Source organism: Phocoena sinus, chromosome 16, assembly GCF_008692025.1.
Source record: "Phocoena sinus isolate mPhoSin1 chromosome 16, mPhoSin1.pri, whole genome shotgun sequence".
In the NCBI taxonomy this organism is placed as follows: Eukaryota; Metazoa; Chordata; class Mammalia; order Artiodactyla; family Phocoenidae; genus Phocoena; species Phocoena sinus.
Window position 1 is genome coordinate 5,063,045 of NC_045778.1, and position 20,241 is coordinate 5,083,285.

A 20,241-nucleotide genomic window follows, 5' to 3' on the forward strand; every position below is an offset into this window, starting at 1 on the left:
CTTATTAATTAATGAGGGAACCAGTTAAAATTGGCTCGCATGAGAATTTGAGGGCCTAAGTGTTTATGGTCAATTTAGTAAAGAAATGTTAGGATTAGATTGCTAGGCTAAATACAAACCCAATATGGCTGTAAATCATAACCTTTGGGATTTTCTTTTACACCGGACAGCAGTTATTTGCATCATCACCAGACAAAATCCACAAGTTAACCTCTGCTCCTACTGAGTTGTAAAAATAGCCCAGTCAATAGAACATCAGTCAGAGGGTAAGCTCGGCACTGCACTGAAAGAACATCCGGTAATTTCTTTTACCTGCTTCCAAGTTTCTGATAATTTTTCTGGCAGCGTACAGAGTTTTCCCAGACACCCTCTTCTTTCCTCTGGTAATATGACTTTTCTTCCGTATGTTCCCATAGTTCTTGGCACATCTCTGGCATGAGAGCTACCCTATATTGCAGTTAGGTACTAGTAACCATCGTATGTACGTAGCGTGACCACAAAACGCTTTCAACTGCAGGCAAGGGGGAGTTTCTCTTGACCCTGGCTGGGTCTGAAAATTAAACCGACACAAGCCCGATCCACAGGGGAACAGCATAAAAATGTACTTAATGTAAGTTTCTGTGACATGGGAGCCTGCATCAGGAAAGGAAGACCCAAAGAAACAGACCTGAATGTTGAGGAAGGTTGATGAAGAGTGGATGGTCATGTGGAAATGTGACAGGCTAAGTAGTAAACGTTGGGGTAGCATGTCCGGAGCCCCGCGTAACGTCCGCTTTCCGTTCTAATCACCACGGCAACCCTGGGAGGTGTCTGCTGTTCTAGCCAACAACCACAGGGACCAGCGCCGAGAGGCTCCTGACTAGTTTGGGGTCTGTAGTCCGTTAGTGACAGAACCAGGACTCATGTAAACCCAGGGTGTCTCCCATCTCGATTTTGTTTTCAACTCTATCAGACTGCACGAAGGTAACTTTCTGCCCGGAAAACCGTGAGTTCTGCAATATGCAGTAATAGTTTCTTTCCTTGTGAGCATGTGTCTCTCACCGTGCCTCATGCGTCATGACTCTGAGTCATTGTTTATGGACATGAGCCCTGAATGGAAGATAAGTAAGAAACTAGGAACAGACTCTGAGATACACCATATTCTTACTGTCTGGCCGTTCTGCTTTTATTGCCATGTGCGAAAGCTGGGGCTATGGGAATAACCGAAAACCATGGACTCTCAGTTCTCTTTTTTTTTTTTTCCCCATATCTGACAGATTTCCAGCACAAAATAACCGTGCAGGCCTCCCCCAACTTGGACAAACGGAGGAGCCTGAACAGCAGCAGCTTCAGTACACCGAGCAGCCCCACGGTGATCCCCCGACTCCGGGCAATACAGCGTGAGCTTTCTCCCCCACGGGGGGCTTCTGGGCGGCTTTCTGTCACTAACCGACTGGGATCCAGCTGAAGCAGACATTCATAGCCGGTTCTAACCCTGTGATATTTAGGAGGTGTCAGAACTATTTGGAAAGCAAGATTTGGTTTTATCTTCCATAGCCTCATTTTCTTGTTCTCACAATCAATGATTTTTAGATTCCACGCAATCGGTGATGTGACCAAGCCACAGAGCAGAAAGTGAAATAGTATCGTGAGACATTTTGTTAAACGCCTGCCTGCAACATTTGCATGACCTAGTTATATCAGTAGCCTCTTTATGGATATTTTGAAAGCTGAAATCAGGAATTCAAGGTTACTTCCATTCGTTTCATTGTTTTGTAAGGAAAAAAATATTTTGCTTTTTGAAATTTAGCTTGAATTTGGTCCGTGTTGACCAACTAATGCAAACGGCCCTCCACTTAGGGTGGTTCGACTTAGGGTTTTTTGACTGTGTGATGGTGCAGAGTGATTCACATTCAGTGGAAACCGTACTTCGAATTTTGAACTTTTTTTTTTTTTTTTTTTGGCGGTACGCGGGCCTCTCACTGCCGTGGCCTCTCCCATTGCGGAGCACAGGCTCCGGACGCGCAGGCTCAGCGGCCACGGCTCACGGGCCCAGCCGCTCTGCGGCACGTAGGATCTTCCCGGACCGGGGCACGAACCCGCGTCCCCTGCATCGGCAGGCGGACTCTCAACCACTGCGCCACCAGGGAAGCCCTCGAATTTTGAATTTTGATCTTTTCCTGGGCAGTGATACTGGGTACCATCCTCTCTCGTGATGCTGGGCAGTGCACCATCACAAGGGTGAACAACCCAAACACTCACAACCACTCTGTACCCACATAAGCAGTCTGTTTTTCACTTTCAGTACAGCATTCAGTAAGTCACATGAGACATTTGACTTTATTATAAAATAGGCTTTGCATTAGATGATTTTGCCCAACTGTAGACTAGTGTAAGTGTTCTGAGCACATTCAAGGTGGGCAGGGCTAAGCCATGATGTTTCGTAGGTGAGGTGTATCAAACACGTTTTCACCTTATGATATTTTTAACTTAGGATAGATTATTGGATAAAACCCCGTCGTAAGTCGGGGAAGATCTGTCCTTCAAAATACCACTTAGTATTTTGATTTTAGAGTGTTCAGCCTAGTGGAAAAAATAAATATACTAATTCATCTGGCATCCTCGCACTGTGAGAGTTTCAATTAGACCCAAAGGGGATATTTTTACCCCCTGTGTAGGTATGTCATAATGTTTTCAGTTGTGTTTTTGGAACCTCTGGTGTGTGACGGGGTTGTTTTCTAAGTGTGTAGTAATAACAGCCACTCTCCCAGTGATTCCCAAGCCAACTGTCAGTGCACAGAGAGGCTGGGGGTTGGCATATGTGTGTGTCAGCAACACGTGGGTGTTAGACGTGAGTGTAAACCGCCCAAGAGGGGATGAAATAAGGCAAGACGTGGGGAAACTTACATACATTCAGATTTTTAAAGGTAATTGCAGCCAAACACTTGTGATGACTAATGAAAAATTGGCTTAAATTACAATTTTAAAATATACCTTTGTTCCTTAGGTTCAAAACTTTGATTTGGTTAAAAAATTAAGTATTAAGTTTGTTTTCAGTTAACTGTTCAATTTGACCTTTTTTCCCCCAAATAAAATGAAATCCTAACTGTTGCATAATGTTAAATACATAGATAAATAAATAACTCCTTATGGCTAATTTACCTCAAATTTGTATCTTTTAATTTAGTTCACTTTTCTTGCTGTTATCAGAGATAGAACTTTGCCAGCAGTAGGGTGAAAGAAATAATTTCTTCGTTGTTTTCATGTTTCTCAGTTGTTTACACGTTTCGACTAAGATAGTTTTACAACTGATTTGATTCATTTTAACTTAACAATTTTTTAATTGGTTAATGAGTGATGATGTTCTCTGTTTAGTGACCTCAGATGAAAGCAATAAAACTTGGGGCAGGAACACGGTCTGTCGACAAGAAGAATTTGAAGATGTAAAAAGGAATTTCAAGAAAAAGGGTTGTACCTGGGGTCCAAATTCCATTCAAATGAAAGAAAGAACTGACTGCAAAGAAAGGTACTTGTGTGACATCTGGTGGCATTTCAGTGTGTACTGTGATAAATAGCAGTGCGTTTTAAATATTGCACTGGCCAGACCTAACTTTTATTTATTCATTTTTAATTAATTTATTTATTTTTTGCGGTATGTGGGCCTGTCACTGCTGTGGCCTCTCCCGCCGCGGAGGACAGGCTCCGGACGCGCAGGCTTAATAATGGCCATGGCTCACGGGCCCAGCCGCTCCGCGGCACGCGGGATCCTCCCGGACCGGGGCACGAACCCGCGTCCCCTGCATCGGCAGGCGGACTCTCAACCACTGCGCCACCAGGGAAGCCCAGGCCAGACCTAACTTTTAAAAAGCAATTAGGGGCTTCCCTGGTGGCACAGTGGTTGAGAGTCCGCCTGCCGATGCAGGGGACGCGTGTTCGTGCCCCGGTCCGGGAAGATCCCACATGCCGCGGAGTGGCTGGGCCCGTGAGCCATGGCTGCTGAGCCTGCCCGTCCGGAGCCTGTGCTCCGCAACGGGAGAGGCCACAGCAGTGAGAGGCCCGCGTACCACAAAAAATAAATAAATAAAAAATAATAAATAAATAAATAAATAAAAATAAGGCAAAGGTTTGCTGGAGGAGGCATGCACGATATATAAGGACACTTTTTAAAAAAAAAAAAAAGCAATTAGAGTAATACAGAGATACCTGAATATAATTTCATTTCTAGGATGGGTTTATCCTACTAAATCAATTATTATTTAGTTAAGCAATTAAAAAGCTTCTCTGTCTCTTGTTAAGGTTTTATCTGTACTTTGTTAGCTCTTTAAAACATAGAGGCCAATATGTTCTCTTTACTACCTAAAAATATTGTTAGCATGTATCCACCAAAACCTAATTTGTGTGTCATATGGTTCTATTATATCAAAATAAACATTTTTCTCTTGTAGAATAAGACCTCTCTCAGATGGCAACAGTCCTTGGTCAACCGTCTTAATAAAAAATCAGAAAACCATGCCGCTGGCTTCATTATTTGTGGACCAGTCAGGTAAATGTGCTTCAGGAAATAGAATTTGCTTGAGTTATACTGAGCCTCTGAGAGTTCTAGAAGTGACATGGGAAAGGTTAGCAGCATCACACATACTGAGTCGCAGTGGCTACACTAAGCTCAAAAGTTATCTTCTGTCCTGTCAGTCTTCGTGGCGGAAAGTAATTAGGCTCCACATTGTTTATTAGGAATTTGTAACTCTTATTCTTCACCAGAAAAATTAGTATAATTTATTATATAGAACCAAATTACTGTAGTATAGGAAATAGTAAATATGAAAATGTAGGCGCCCTGAAATTCTGCTGAGATTATATTCCCACCCCACGACCTGATGAAATACTGTCAGACGGGTTAGTTGTGGGAAACTACTGCTGGAGAGTATTACACTGGAATCTCTAGTTTAAATGAACCATCATCGCTTTCAGTGTTCAGTATTCCTATTCAATATTCAGATATTAAAAGGTTGAAGAGATTTGGAAGTTGCTGGAAATTTTCAATGATGGGTTAACTCTGAAGAAAAGCAAATTGGTCTTTATCCTTGACAATTTAAGGCAGCCCTCTGGTACTGTGGTCAAATTAGAGATGTCTTAGCAAAACACGGTATAAACTTCTTGAACTTATGATCAGTGGTGCAATGCTCAGTTTTACAAGCACCTTATCACCTACTGCCCATGTTTAGTTTTCTTCTTCTGTGTTCATCACAAGCGTGTGGTTTCAGCATAAATATCTCCATAAATACTTTCAGGTAAACACAAGGCAGGTGCTGTGTAATCCCTGGGTAGATGCTTTCTGATGTCACATTCATTACTGTATTCTGCCTCTTTCTCGCCTGTAAAGGCATGAGGGTCTCTCGTTATACACTACGATTCATCGTCAGATGGCGTTTGAGGACTAATGAAGAACAATTAATAGTAATAAAACTGTTAATTCTGTAGTGCAAGTTTCATTATTTGTGACTGTTGAAAAAAAGTCTTCTTGCTTTTTTTCCCTGAATTTTTTTTTATTCTTTCTTAGAATATTTTGATCCTATGAATAACTCTTCCACAGGACAGTTGGAGGAAATAAAAGGATGTATTTGGCTGACTCAGCTGGGTCTCCATTAAGTTAACCCTGTAGTTCATTGGAAGGATCACTGAGCAAAAGGTTTACACAGTCTGTCCTGCTTGAAGGTCCCCCTCCTTCCATCTGTGGGGCCTCATCCTTCTAAGTGTTTCTGTCTCAGCCCAAGCGTTTCCTGAAAACGTCCCCTGACCGCCTTAGCTGCAGTGGTGTCTCACCCCATCCCTGTATCTTAGTACCCAGTTTTACTTATGCATCGCTCTTCCCTGAAATCCTTATTGGTCTGCATGGGCACCAGTAATGTGTGTGTTCTCTGTCACCCCAAATTAGAATGTCAGCTCCTCGAAGGCAAAGACTTTATCTGGTTTGTTCACCACTCTACTCCCAGGGCCTGGTGCATAGCAAGTCTTCAGTATCTCCTGAATGCCTAAGTGAATCCGAAAAGGACAGTTGGATCTGATGTAGATATTGATTACATTCACCTTGGTTTGGGGGCTGCGAATGCATGCCATCCGTCATAGAAAGACTGGGAAAGATTGTGATGGATCCACGTAGATTCATGACAGCTCAGGAGGAAAGTGTGGGAAAGGAAGTGCTCAGTATGCTTCGAAACCTATGGCTTTTACTTGTCAACAGCATTTACCCTCTTTTTAAAAAAAATGATGGCTTAATAATTCGTTATTCGTTACATGTACCGTGCATTCAACCCATCAAAGCGCAGTTCGTGCCTACTTGATGAAGGCACTATTTGGGGAAGACCCCTCACAAGATGAAACCTGCAGGGATGCTCACAGCCGCTGTGACCTGAAAGTAGAAAACGGAGGAAACCGAACGACACCAGAGAGGCTTCAGCGGAAGCCAAGATCACATGTGGGAAGAAGGGCAGTGTCAGGCCTTCTTAGGGCCAGGCAGGATTTTGAGATAGAATTGTCTGAGGGAAATGGGACAGTGGGAGGAGGACACGGGGAGAAAGATAGCAGAGGAAGATACTGGGCTTGAAGGGAGAAAAGCTGGGAAGAGCACGGGCTTGTTGGGAGAAAAGCTGGCATCTGGCTGGTCTAGCGAACCGAGTACATTTTAGGTGCAGTGGACACAAGGCTGCAGAAATCATGGGTGTCTCTGTCGGGGATGATCTGGACACCAGGTGAGGGAGTTCGTCGTTTCAGTCGTTCGTGGTTAAGCCCTAAGTGATAAGAATTATAGCTTCCTCTCCAGTAGCAGAATATGTTACCCTTTGGGGCTCTGACCTCTGGAGAATCTTCTCCTGATGCGGGGCCCCTACACTTTAATGGCAGCTTGTTGAAACAGGCTGCTGGGCACCACCATAGTCTGAAGTGTGCCAAGAATTCACTGCTCTATGCAGGATGGTTCCTGTAGCAACAGGGCGTGGCCCAGTTATCTAGGTCACACGCAAGGGCACATTTTGTCTGACGTGTCCTCCTGCTGCTGTCTGTGCGTGTGCATTTCTGTATCTTGATGACTTTGTTTCTATAGAAGTTTCTGTTTTCTATGCCAGTGAAGATCCACTTGCTGAAGGACAGGAAACAGCAGAGGACTTGCTCGCCTGTTCCTGTGCAGGGAGCTGAGTCATTGCACCCTGGACGCCCCTTCCTTAGGGTCCTCCTGGACGAACCATTTGCTGAACTGCAAAGGACTCCATGTGTTTTGATTTAGAATATGTATTTATTAGATTTCAGCCTTGTTTTACAGTATAGCTTGCATGGTTTTTACGGTAAAATGGTCCTAGCCTGTGTGTATTTATACTTCTCTGTAGGGGCATGTGAAGAGCCACAACTTGCCCCAGATGGATTGGAACACAGAAAACCAAAGCAGATAAAATCACCGAGTCAAGCCTACATCGATCTCCCTCTTTGGAAAGATGGCCAGAGAGAGAATCTGGTGGAACCCGAAAGCTGGGAGGAGAGAACCCCGGTGAGCCCTGCCACCAGCATTCCTCAGGGGACCCCTCCAAACAGTCTGAGCAGATCCCCCCAGAGGAAGAAGACGGAGTCTGCTCTGTATGGCTGCACCATGCTGCTGGCGTCGGTGGCTCTGGGCCTGGACATCAGAGAGCTCGCGAAAGCGCAGGCTGCTGAAGACCCATTGCCCAAGGAAGAAAGGAAGAAACGCGAGGGCATCTTCCAGCGGGCGCCTAAGTCCCGGAGCAGTGCCAGCTCTGCCACTAGGCTGCCAGCCGCAGGCGAGGGGACCAGCAGCCCATCCCCGCTCCCTCCGTCCAGCGCCGCGAACCTCCTGTCCATGCCGTCTCTCTCCACCAAGTGCCTGCTGCAGACTGATGGCGAAGATTCCTTCGAGAGCAGCACACATGTCCCTTGTGACCCCAAGGTGCCCATTCCAGATCCTTGCCCTGCCTTTGGAAGGAGGGATCAGGAGTCAACCCCCGTGCCAGGACTGGAGACCCATCGTGGTGTGTGGGGAAACCTGTCTCCTCCCTTCACAGTTCCAGCACGTGCGGACGCATCTTACACTGCTTCTTCAAAAGAAAGAGCAGCACATCACCGACGGACCATGTCTGATGGAAGTGCTTCTCAGCCCCCAGGTAGGCTGCATTCGTGGGTGAAAGTACCAAACACCACCGTAGAGGATAGACTGTAAAACTGTATGGCTCTCTGATTTTATCTTCTCCAAGCGATTACATTTACAAATTTGTTTTCACATAAATCTTTGAATTTTACCCTACTCTTTTGTTTGACTTTATCATTTGGATCCTTGGAGGAGTATAATTAAGTTTCAGTAACTTAAATACATAACAGCATATTAAAACAGAAAGAGGGGCTTCCCTGGTGGCGCAGTGGTTGACAGTCCGCCTGCCGACGCAGGGGACACGGGTTCGTGCCCCGGTCCGGGAAGATCCCACGTGCCGCGGAGCGGCTGGGCCCGTGAGCCATGACCGCTGAGCCTGCGCGTCCGGAGCCTGTGCTCCGCAACGGGAGAGGCCACAGCAGTGAGAGGCCCACGTACTGCAAAAAAAAAAACAAAAACAGAAAAAGCACATGGAGATAACTGCCCCAAGCCCCTTGTGGTAGGAAGGAGAGTCATTTGCCAAAATCTGAACCAAATAATTAGAGGGAGAGTTGGCAGTAAAACTAGTCGTTTGACACAGTGTCACCTGGCTTTGCTGCCCAGGTTTATGTTGAGATTGAGTTTAGGGGGTGTAAAAGTCAAATGGACAGTAGGTGCTGTGTGGGGAATGACTATTATTCCTTTTGTATTTAAAGATAATTACAACTACCTCTGATATAGATCATGAGGATTAAGTGAGATAATGTATATGAAGAATGCTTTTTAGTTTGTAAAATGTTATGCTAGGATCGGTTATAAAGTATATTAAAACTGAAACTGAAAAAAAAAAAAAAAAAACTGAAACTGCTTTCGTTTGCGTTATCTTTTCGTTTATCTCTTTAAGTGCTACACCTAGACAAGATTTTTTTTCATATTATTGTTCATTGTCTTTAGATAAATTGGTTTATTGCCCTTTTATGATGCAATAAAGTATTAGTAATTTATAATTGCACACGGTGAAACCCTAGCACAAGAATCCCATAAGAAAACATTCTTTTTTTCTTAGTTTGAAGCCAATGATTATTTGCTACAGTGGTAGTAAGTCAGTTCTTCAGAACAAAAAAGGGAGGGTGTAACATGTAAACATGTATCTGCTTTCTTATTTTCATTAATTTTTTTCAAATCATCCTCTGAGAGTGAATTCAGTCATATTCACCGTCATTTTTAAGTCTTAACTTTAGTCCAGTCTAACCCATTGTGAAATCTATCCTGTTAATAAAACACTTCTAATAATCATTGTCCTAAGTGTATGATGATGACTTAGCTCTTTACAGGTGTCGTTTCCATAGGTTCAAGCAGTCTTTCCAACCTTGTAGTACTTTTCCATAAAAACAAACACTCTCTGCTAACAATTCTAAAGGTAAGGTTTGTGTTCAGGTTCTTTCGTGAAAGCTCACTTTAAGGTGGTCACCTAAGGGAAGTCATCCTGGGTATTTTCCTTGCTGTCCATTGATTTCGACATCACTGTCTTTCTAATCACACACTGTCTTTGCCTCCTCAACCAGCTGGTGCAGCTCTCATCTCAGCCCCCGGAGCCTCTCAGCTGCCCCCTGAGTGGGTTTGGGGGACGCCCCCCTCGCCGCCTGGAGCCCATAGTGACCTGCCAAGTGAGGTCCCGCCCGAAAAACAGAGAGCTGTCCATATGGTGCCTCTGCCCCGTCCTCCCCACCTAAGAAGCCAGGTAGGTGCCCCGAAGGCCTTCCCGCAGAGAACAGAGTCTCAGCCCGCACAGGCCTGCCCTGTGGTGGGCGGTCCAGGACCAGCCCCTGACTGTCCCCTCGGTGCCAAGGAGAGAACTAAGCCCCACGTGCCTTCCTTACTGGATGCCGACGTGGAAGGCCAGAGCAGGGACTGCACGGTGCCTCTGTGCGGGCCAAGAAGCAGAATGAGCCGACCATCCCTGTACGAACTGGAGAAAGAATTTCTGTCTTAAGTGCCTTATATTGTTCAAGCTTTTTTTTTTTTTAAGGTGAACAAATGAAAACAGTGTGTCTACCTTTGAATTGTTTTATGCTGCTGTGTTTTGAAAGCTGTGGCCATATTACTAAAATAGTAATGGATGTCTGACTTCTCCAAAAATACATGTGATTGCGGTTGGCTGACTGTATTGTTATTCCACTGGATTCTTACCTAGGAGCTTGACACACTACACACGTGTAAAACAAATGTGCAACAACGTAAATCTGTGTTTAAGCCCAATTTTAAATGCTTTGTTTGCTCCCATTTATATCCTTGTCTATTAGTACACACAGAAATTGTAATGAGTACGCCATTTTTGTTTCCTTCCTTCCTGTTTCCTTCCTTTTGTTTTCTATTTTCCTTTACCTTTTTCCATTTCTTTCCCTTTTTTTGTTATTTGTGCAACAAGAAGCCAAGAGTAATGTGATGTTAGCAAGTAAAGATGTTTATGTAAAAAAAACTTGATGACTAGAACAGATGGAGAGTCCTATTTGAACTACCTAACAAACCCAGCAGTAGGCTTATAATGTATAAGTATGTCCAAATCTCACCTAAAATATGCACTGTTTCTCTCTTGGAGAAAATTTTACTGAATGTAACTTGTAAAAGTTTTAATGAATGTAACTTCTAAAAATTTTATCCATTAGAACTCCAAAGTAGATTTTTCAAAAAGCCAGTCATTGACATTTGACTCAGACCATATTCTGTATACAGTTGAGAGGCGCTACCCTGTGTGTTCTCCCTGTAGAAAGGATCTTCCTGCTTCCTTCATCAGTAGCCATTGATCTGGTATCCAGAAGCGTAAAGCTTTTCCTTTTGTCGTAGAGTTTTTAAAAATCAATCGATACGTGCGTCATGTGCCGAAGAAAATCCGTGTCATTTAATATTATTTTTCTCTATTTAAATGCATAATCATCCTAATAATCTCAAATACAGTTAGAAACACTGCAAAGTCAAGAAACAGCAGTACGGTTAGAATTTAAGTGTTTTAGAATAGTAGTTACTCACTTAATTGTAGATACATGTTAGATATCTGTTGGGTGGGACAAGCTGATGTGATAGAATGGAGAAATATAAGTTATTTTCAGATGTGGGTTTATAAAGTGAATCTTTGGATAGCAGATCAGGTTGATTTTAAATTATTTTATGAGTCACTTCTATAACTCATAGAGTTATGATACAGATAAACTACTGAGTTGTTAAGCTACTGAAATGGCTATCCAGGAGCTTGGTAAACTTGCCTGGGTGCTTTTGTTAAATCTATTATGCTTCTCTCCCTAGAATATGGTCATTCAGATGACACACAATAAGCATTCAAAATCTTCCCTACAGTGAAAAACTGTAATTGCAAACATTACTTGATATTTCATTTAAAATTTTACCTTGGTTAAGGTTTACTGAATAACTGGAAGGTCAGTGATTTAATCAGGTGTGATAAAGTATCTACCTATAGTAGGAAACAAAGAGGAGGAAAATTATATTATTTGGCCATTTTAGAACCTCTTAGTCATCTAACAAGTATGCCACTGCAAATGATGAACAGGGCACGAAAGGATTATTTTAATATAAGCGCATTTTGCCTTAAGGAAATTCTTGAAGCACAATCTCAGGTTCCTTAATTACATTTTGTGGTGTTATGGTCCATTCTATGATTTGGCTTCACTTTTGGGTGGCCGTTGAATTACATAACAGAGATTTGGTTTCCTCAAAATTGTATCACATTTGAAACTGTGGTTGGCTACTTCATACTCAGTTATATGAGGGCATGTAACTTCCAGCTAAAAGTAAACGAAATACATGCCTACGGTAATACATGAAACACGAAATACAGAAACTGTGTTTTCAGTTTTGCTTCTACCAAAACATCGTGTGTGTGTGTGTGTGTGTGTGTGTGTGTGTGGCACTCTGTGTGAGGGTAGGGGAGTGATGGCTGTCCGTCTGTGTGGTCCCTCTACTCTGTTCCTGTTTAGCTTTATTTTAGTCAACTCTACTTTATGATGACTTTAGAAATGAAGTTACATTAAAAAGATAATTGTCATATAAGGACTCGATCTCACATGTCACTGCAGATAGTCATTTTTTGCTGAGATCTGTTGTACATTTGCGATTTTCTATGTGTATAGGTATACTTAGCGGAATCTGGTTATTTATTTTCACATAGACTTAATAGCTCACTGGAAGATAAATTAAGCCGATTACTATTAGTCAACAGTTAAGGTGCTCCCACTGCAGAGATTTGAGGCCTGGGCCTGATACGCTGTATTATGAAGCTTTGTGACTGAAAAAGATGTTTACATATGTTGTCTATTTTTTTTAATAAAGTTTTTTTTATAGCTCGTCTACTCGCTCAGTGGCTTTGATCTCCTGATGAGTGTGGCTGTAGTTTGTAATGGTTCATTTTGTATTCAATAAGGAAAATGTGTTAATAAAGATTATTAGTAAGTCAGGTATTAACCTGCTAAATTCATTAAACTGAAGGATCATGATATGAATCACGGGATTCAATGAAATACTTTATTTAAAATGTTGTTTGGTTACGTTGAAACGTTGCATTTCATCGTGAGAATTTTGCAACTCCAGCTTTTCAGCACGCACCTTTTGGCAGAGTGAGTTAATGTATGAAGTATATCTCAGTTGATGCTAGAGCACTGTGATTAATGAGACATGTTGATTATTAGCATGTTTAAATCAGAAGAATTTCAAAACCCACCTAACATCTGGTGATTCTTGGTAAGCAATAAAAACTTCGGTGAATTAGAGAAGTAGATGGTAGCATTTCATGCAGATCCAGGCAACACCCTATCGTATAAGAGGGAGAAAAATTTAATGTCTGTCGTATATCTGCTGAGTGTGAAGGACTCTCCTAGGTGCCCATATCAGGCACTTCCTATAATTCTCTTTAGTGAAGTTTGTGAGGTAGGTAGTAGTATCCCTATTTCGTTAGATGTGAAACGGGCACAGAGAAGTTCGATAAAGTTCCAAAGACTCACCACCATTTACCTGTTCACACCTGTTGTAACCATACATATAGTATAGAAGATGGAGGCTTCTGTGGAATCCAAAGCTAAGGTAGTGTTTCACACAGCAGAAAGTTCAAAATTCTAGAATGGCTGAGTACTTACTTAAAAACAAAGCTAACAGTGGTTAATACGGTGGGATACTTCCTAAGTAATTGTGAAATGAAATAGAAAGTACTAAAACCTGCATATCCAACAGATCAACTCAGAAAAAAAGCAGTGTTCTCTTCAGTGGGTTTATAAATAGGATGAAATTATTTAAGAACTGCCATATAAATATAAAATAATTGGGCTTAAGCTGTATGTACTCTTTACTTCTGAAAAGGTCAACATGCTAAAACACAGTGAAAGATGAGGCGTTTATGAATGAAACAATGTAATAAGTGCCACATACAGTGGAGCAAAAACTAATTGTTCTTGTTGTTTAGCAAGAAATAAGTAAGTTGAATATGCTGCAGACTCATTAAGTGCCTACTGTGATAGCCACTGGGAAAGACTAAAGGAATTCAGTGATGAGCAAGAGAGACACCACCTGGGTACTTGGCTGCATAGTTCTTAAGATCTAGTAAGAAAAACATTGAGAAGCTAAGCGGAGCCAGCTTCATGGGTTCGGATTGGGCTTCACACTCAGGATGTCCCTGAGCTTGATTTTAATGCTTTGCTAACACTGTCTTGAAATCCTTAAGAAATTTTGGACCGGAACCCCTCATTTTTATTTTGCACTGGGCCCTACAAATTACGTGGCCAAGCTTGACTACGAGTGAAATGCGGGTTATAAAAGGTGAAGTAGTTGCTGTTCTGGTAGCACTGGCAGAGCAGATCTAACCTGGGGGGTTCAGAGGAGGCAGCTGGAGGAAGTCAGGACCTCTGCTGGGTGAGAAGTGCTCCCTGCAGAGTCACTAGCTTGTGACTTGTTTCTGTTGGAACTTACCAGATTTCTTCTTTGCCTTTCAGCGTTTTTACCATGGTCTGTGTTGGTGTGGATCTCTGCATATATCGTACTTGGAGTTTGTTTAATTTCTTGGATGTGTAGATGTTTTCCAGCAAAGGTAGGCTTTTCAGCCATTATTTCTTCAAGTATTTTTTCTGCTTCTTTTCCTCTCTCCTGGGACTCTCATTACACGTATATTGGTGTACTCAGTAGTGCCCCACATTTCTCTGAGGCTCCATTCATTTTTATTTATTCTTTTCTCTCTTTTTTTTTTTTTTCAGATTACATATGCTATATTGATTTCTCTTCAGGTTCCCTTATCTTTCTTCAGTTCCAATCTACTGTCAAGCCCCTCTAGTGACATTTTTCATTTTAGTTATTGTATTTTCAACTCCGTAATTTCCATTTCATTCTTTTTTAAAACTTTTATCTCTTTATTGATATTTTCTTTTTGACCAAACATTGTCATCATACGTTCCTCCTTCAAGCATTTTTCTCTAGTTCATTGAACTAAGGTACAGTGGCAGCTTTCATGTTGTTAAATCTGAGATCCGTACCCTGTCACAGGCCATCTCTGTTGCCTCCGTTTTTCCCAGTGTATGGGTCACACTTCCCTGTCTCTTTGTATGTCTCACTTTTTGTTGAAAAGTGGTCATTTTAGGTAATACATTGTGGCAACTGTGTATCATGATTCCCCTCACCTTCTCTCTAGGTCTTGTTTTTGTTGTTGTTTGCTTGTTTGTTTAGTGATTTGACTGGACTATTTCAGTGAAATCTCTTCCCCCACAGTATGAAGTCTTTGGTGTCACTCCTCAGAAGATTCAGCCTTGATGTGCACACAGCTACCTTGGGATGACACAATTTTAGCACAGCTCTCTTGGACTGTCTCTTCCTGTGATCTCTCTGTGAAGCTGTCTGGCTTCACTTGGTATTACAGCAAGCTGTTAGGCTTCCATAATTGCTGGCTGATTACTCTATTTTTTTTATTATTCCCTGGGACACAAATTCCTCCACAGCCTATTCCAATTCATTTCAAGCAGGGGCGGTTTGGGGGCCGGTCTTTAAGGCTTGTTCTGACCCCAGGTGGGCTCTTTTTAGCTGGCTCTTTGCCTGATTCTATCTGGTGAACTAGCTAGACTATGATTTCGCTTGTTGCTCTTAATTAAGAGGTGTGGGGTTTTTTTTAGAGTTCCCTTAGGCTTGAACTTCCCCACACTCTGTTTCAGATAAAGTCAGTTGCTTTGATGAAAGCTTGGTAGTTCTGTTCTTGTGTAATGCGTCTTGCTCTGGGCAGTATATCTGGGCCATACTCTGGGCCCTGGGTGGAGTGGTAACTTGTAGTCTCCTTGGCTTGCTTCTCACAGAGTAGATAGAGCCTCTGCTCTCCAGGTGCACTGGTGTGAGGGCGTGTAAGAAGCCAGCATTCTCACTGGTGGAGAGCCTCCACCCTGTGTGGGGTGGCTAGATGGAGAAAGGAGCCCTTGACCTCTTAGGCACACTCCCAGGAATTGAGCCTCTTAAATATAGAGTTGGAGGGGATGAGAAATGCTGCTGTCCTGTGCCTGCCAGTGAAATAGCTTTTCCCTTGATTGGGAGCTGATTGGGGGGCAGGGGGGAGGAGGGGAGTCCTATGTTTCTAGCCAAACCTGATTGGAATGGAGCTTCTGTCAAGCTGAGCTCCGTCAGGGTGGAAGAATAGGCGGGAGGGAGCAGGTCATAGCCCAGATGCCAGGTTCAACTGTTCTTAGCAAGATTTAGTGTTTTTTTGTTTTTTGTTTTTTTCCCAGTACGTGGGCCTCTCACTGTTGCAGTCTCTCCCGTTGTGGAGCACAGGCTCCGGACGCGCGGGCTCAGTGGCCATGGCTCACGGACCCAGCCACTCCGCGGCACGTGAGATCTTCCCAGACCGGGGCACGAACCCGTGTCCCCTGCATCGGCAGGCAGACTCTCAACCACTGCGCCACCAGGGAAGCCCTAGTGTATTCTTTTTGAACAAATATTTTGTTATTTGCTGTATGCCCTTAAGACAATTTCCAGAGACTTAAAAAGAAAAAAAATTTTAAGATAGCTTTCAGCAGTTGTGCTTGTTTCCTTGCAGAGTGGGTCCTCAGAGCTCCTCAAGCAGCCATCCCATAATGGAACCTCTTTAATATTTTGCAAAGCTGCTGACTAACTCCTGAAGCATTTTCTCCTGTTGGCTCATCTAAATTCATGTTGTTTATCTCATGGCTCTAAATGCATTTCAAGGCAAATCACTCTCAATTTTCCATCTCTAGCCCCGTTCCAATCTTAGAGCTCCATTTGTACATATCCTGCTGCTTACTTATCATCTCCTCTTGGATATTTAAGAGGGATTTCATCCTGAACACAGTCCAAATAAAACTCGTGATTCACCTCCTTCCCTAAATTTGCTCTTCTCTAGTCCTCTTCTTAGTAAACAGCACCAGCACCTGGGAGGTGGACGCGTCCGCTGACTAGTCTTTAAAGTAGCAGCATCATGGAGGATTCCCTGGTGGTGCAGTGGTTAAGAGTCCACCTGCCAATGCAGGGGACACGGGTTCAAGTCCCGGTCCGGGAAGATTCCACATGCCACAGAGCAACTGAGCCCGTGTGCCACAACTACAGAGCCTGCCAGCCACAACTGCTGAGCCTGCGTGCCACAACTACTGAAGCCCATGTGCCTAGAGCCCGTGCTCTACAGCAAGAGAAGCCACCGCAATGAGAAGCCTGTGCGCTGCAACAAAGAGTAGCCCCCGCTTGTCACAACTAGAGAAAAACCCGCACGCAGCAACAAAGACCCAATGCAGTCAAAAATAAATAAATATTTTTTAAATAAATGATTTTTAAAAATAGCTTTAAAAAAAAAGTAGCAACATCATGAATGCATTTGTGTCACCCGTAGTTGTTCAATAACTAGTTACAGAATAATCGGATGAATTATTCCCGTTTTACAGATAAAGAAACTGAGCCTTAGAGAAATCAAGTAAATTGCTGGATTTGAATCCAGTCTGAGTCCAGTCTATGCACTTAGACCACAGGAAAAAATGTTTCTTAAATGTTAAATAGTTGGTTTTTCAATCAATGTTATTGTTAGCATGTTGATCAAAGGATAATTGAAAGAAAGTAACGTAAACTATAGTTGGAATGGGACTTTGGGGATATTATTGTGAAGGACTTGGATTACTAGTCTAAAGATCTGGCACTGAATCTGGCATTAAGAAAAACAATTATAGGTTTTAATTTGTAGTGTGTACTAGTCAATGTCCTCCAGAGGACCAAAGCAAATGGGATGTGCGTACACGTACTTTAGAGAGAGGGGTGTTGATTTTAAGGAATTGTTTCACACAACCATAGGGGCTGACAAGTTCTAATTCTGCAGGGTGGGCTGGCAGGCTGGAGACCCAGGGAGGAGTTGATGCTGCAGCTGAAGGCCGTCTAGAGGCAGAATCCTGAGACCCAGGTGTTGGCAGGGTCAGTCTCTTCTGAGGCCTCACCCCTTGGCTTGTAGCTCTTCCTGTGTCTTCCTGTAGCCTTCCCTGTGTACATGTCTGTTTTCCCAATTTCCTCTTATAGTAAGGACACAATCATTGGATTAGAGCCCACTCCAATGACTCAGGTTAACTGGATTACCTCCGGAAGGACTGTCTCCAAACACAGTCACATTCTGAGATACTGGCTTTTAGGCTTCTGCACCTGTTGGCCTGCAAGCCTGTACTTGCCCAGCCTCGAGACTGAAGGAAGAGCCCGGAAGTCAGAGACAGAGACATCCGTGGCTTAATGGATGTGGGGCACCTTACACATCTGAAGAAAGGTCCTGGAGCGATGCCACACCATGTGCAGCAGCTGGCGGGCAGGACACTGCAGCAGTCTTGCCCCCCCGGGGGGGAGGGGGAGAGTGCCAGTTACAGGGGGAGTTGACGTCAGCTTGGTTCATCGATTACCAGGGAAACCAGCAGGGGGCACGCCCCTCATCGCCCCTCGGGCTAACAACCTTCATGGGGCAGATGACTTCCTTTTGATAAACTATCATTATCTAATGATAGCAGCGGGCAGGTGTGTAGGCATTCACTGATCAGGCTCTGTGATGAAGAGGGAAGGTCAGTCCGATGTGTAGGTGTGGGTTAGGCAGGGACGGGTCGGGTCGCGCAGGAGATGGACAGATACCAAGAGTACAGCCATCTTGGGGGCCTGATCATATGGCCTCCAACATACAAATCTAGGTGGGGGGGTGGAGGCAACGCAATTTGTTCCATAACAGACTGGAAAATGCTTCCAAATATTGAATATGACGGTGATGTGTAAAATAGAGAGGGGACTAGAGGCACTGATGTTATCAGGTCTTACAGAAAGAATAATGAGGAAAGGAAGCCCAAGAAATGAAGATTACAATCTCCAAATCAGGGACAACTGGCAAAAAAGAGCTAGAGGTCAGTTAGGACAGAAGAGTTAGCCGATTGGGAAGCTGTGGGTCAATCAGAAATAAAACACTGAGAGGAAAATTGGTGCTTAGATAACATAAGGGTTTGGTGGCGGGGGCGGGGAGGCAAAGTTTGCAGTTCTGAGTGATGGAAAATTCTAGAGACATTCAGCGGTCGGGTGGAGGTGAAATGTGAGACAGAGGTTGGAGTTGGACAGAGATTCTGTGGTCATTCAAATTCTGGTGATAGTTAAAGATGCTGGATGGGTCAGATGAGGAAGGCAAAGAGAAGAAACCTGAAGAAGGCTCTCCAGGAAAGAGTGAGAAATGCAGAAGGTGATGGAAAGAGGACGGATGGCTCACCTAGGTTAGAAACACCCAGAAGATTACAAGGCAATGGAAGATAACATAAACTCCCCAAATATCTTCCCTTAATCCATAACAATTTTTAAAATTTATTTATTTAATTTATTTATGTTTGGCTATGTTGGGTCTTCGTTGCTGTGCGTGGGCTTTCTCTAGTTGCGGCGAGCGGAGACTACTCTTCTTTGTGGTGCGTGGGCTTCTCATTGTGGTGGCTTCTCTTGTTGCGGAGCATGGGCTCTTGGTGCGCGGGCTTCAGTAGTTGTGGCACACAGGCTCAGTAATTGTGGCACGCAGACTCAGTAGTTGTGGCACACGGGTTTAGTTGCTCCACGGCATGTGGGATCCTCCCGGACCAGGGCTCGAACCCATGTCCCCTGCATTGGCAGGTGGATTCTTAACCACTGCACCACCAGGGAAGCCCAATAACAACTTTTAAAGAACTAAATACTAAAACCTTTTTAAGAACATAAAGCTAAACTTTTTAGGCTAATATTGTCTCAGAATTACTCCATTCCCTAGAGCTATCAGCACTTCTTTCCCTCCTAACTGTAAGTGGATGATGCTCAACAATTTTATTCAAAGGAGCAGCCCTATTCGAGTTCCGCCTCCCTGGGAAATCCCAACGGCGCCAAAGGAGTCAAAGGAATGAGCATGACCATGACCTAGAGCACGCCCCTACTCATTACTCTTCCTTCTTTCTGTGCTTTGCTACAGTGTGAAGGAAGATACAGCATAAAGGCACAAGCCAGACATGGTTCTGCATATGCCTAAAACCAGAGGACAGGGAACTAATATTATATTTTGCCATTATCTGATCTTAGACATTCTGGTTAATTTTCTAACCTCAGTGGCCATCTAGCCTCTTGCCACTCCCTTACCAGTGGCGTGTGGACCCGTGTCTGCAATGTCATTTCCCTCCTGGTGTCAGTTCATCCTGGCACTGTTTGTTTAGTAGCAGGAGAAAGCCCCAGGGCACATCTGTAGAGATAACCAGAAACAGACCGCTGATGAGGACATGTACCTAGGAGGTAGTTTCCTCCTTCTGGAGCACTGTCTCTCCAGGAAGTTTTAACTTAGTCTATTAAGGAATGTTTTCCACAGGAAATGCATATCCAATGTTATTACATAAGTCTGTAGGAAAACATGTTATTTGAAAAAGAGGGCTTCCCTGGTGGCACAGTGGTTAAGAATCCACCTGCCAATGCAGGGGACGTGGGTTCGAGCCCTGGTCCAGGAGGATCCCACATGCCACGGAGCAACTAAGCCCGTGAGCCACAACTACTGAGCCCGTGTGCCACAACTACGGAAGCCCGCACACCTGGAGCCCGTGCTCCGTCATAAGAGAAGTCACTGCAATGAGAAGCCCGGGCACCGCAAAGAAGAGTAG

The 20,241-nt window shown here is 43.7% G+C and overlaps 1 protein-coding gene across 1 annotated transcript in view; it reads left to right on the top strand.

The window, feature by feature from the left end:
• The window catches only part of MAP3K21 (mitogen-activated protein kinase kinase kinase 21), a 50,646-nt gene extending 38,183 nt beyond the window's left edge, over positions 1 to 12,463 (top strand). Inside the window, 5 exon segments of the mRNA XM_032608445.1 lie at positions 1,257 to 1,379; positions 3,355 to 3,505; positions 4,425 to 4,522; positions 7,356 to 8,141; positions 9,670 to 12,463. Of these exon segments, the coding sequence (XP_032464336.1) occupies positions 1,257 to 1,379; positions 3,355 to 3,505; positions 4,425 to 4,522; positions 7,356 to 8,141; positions 9,670 to 10,097 (1,586 nt within the window). The 3' untranslated portion in view covers positions 10,098 to 12,463.
• Positions 12,464 to 20,241: the final 7,778 nt, after the last annotated feature.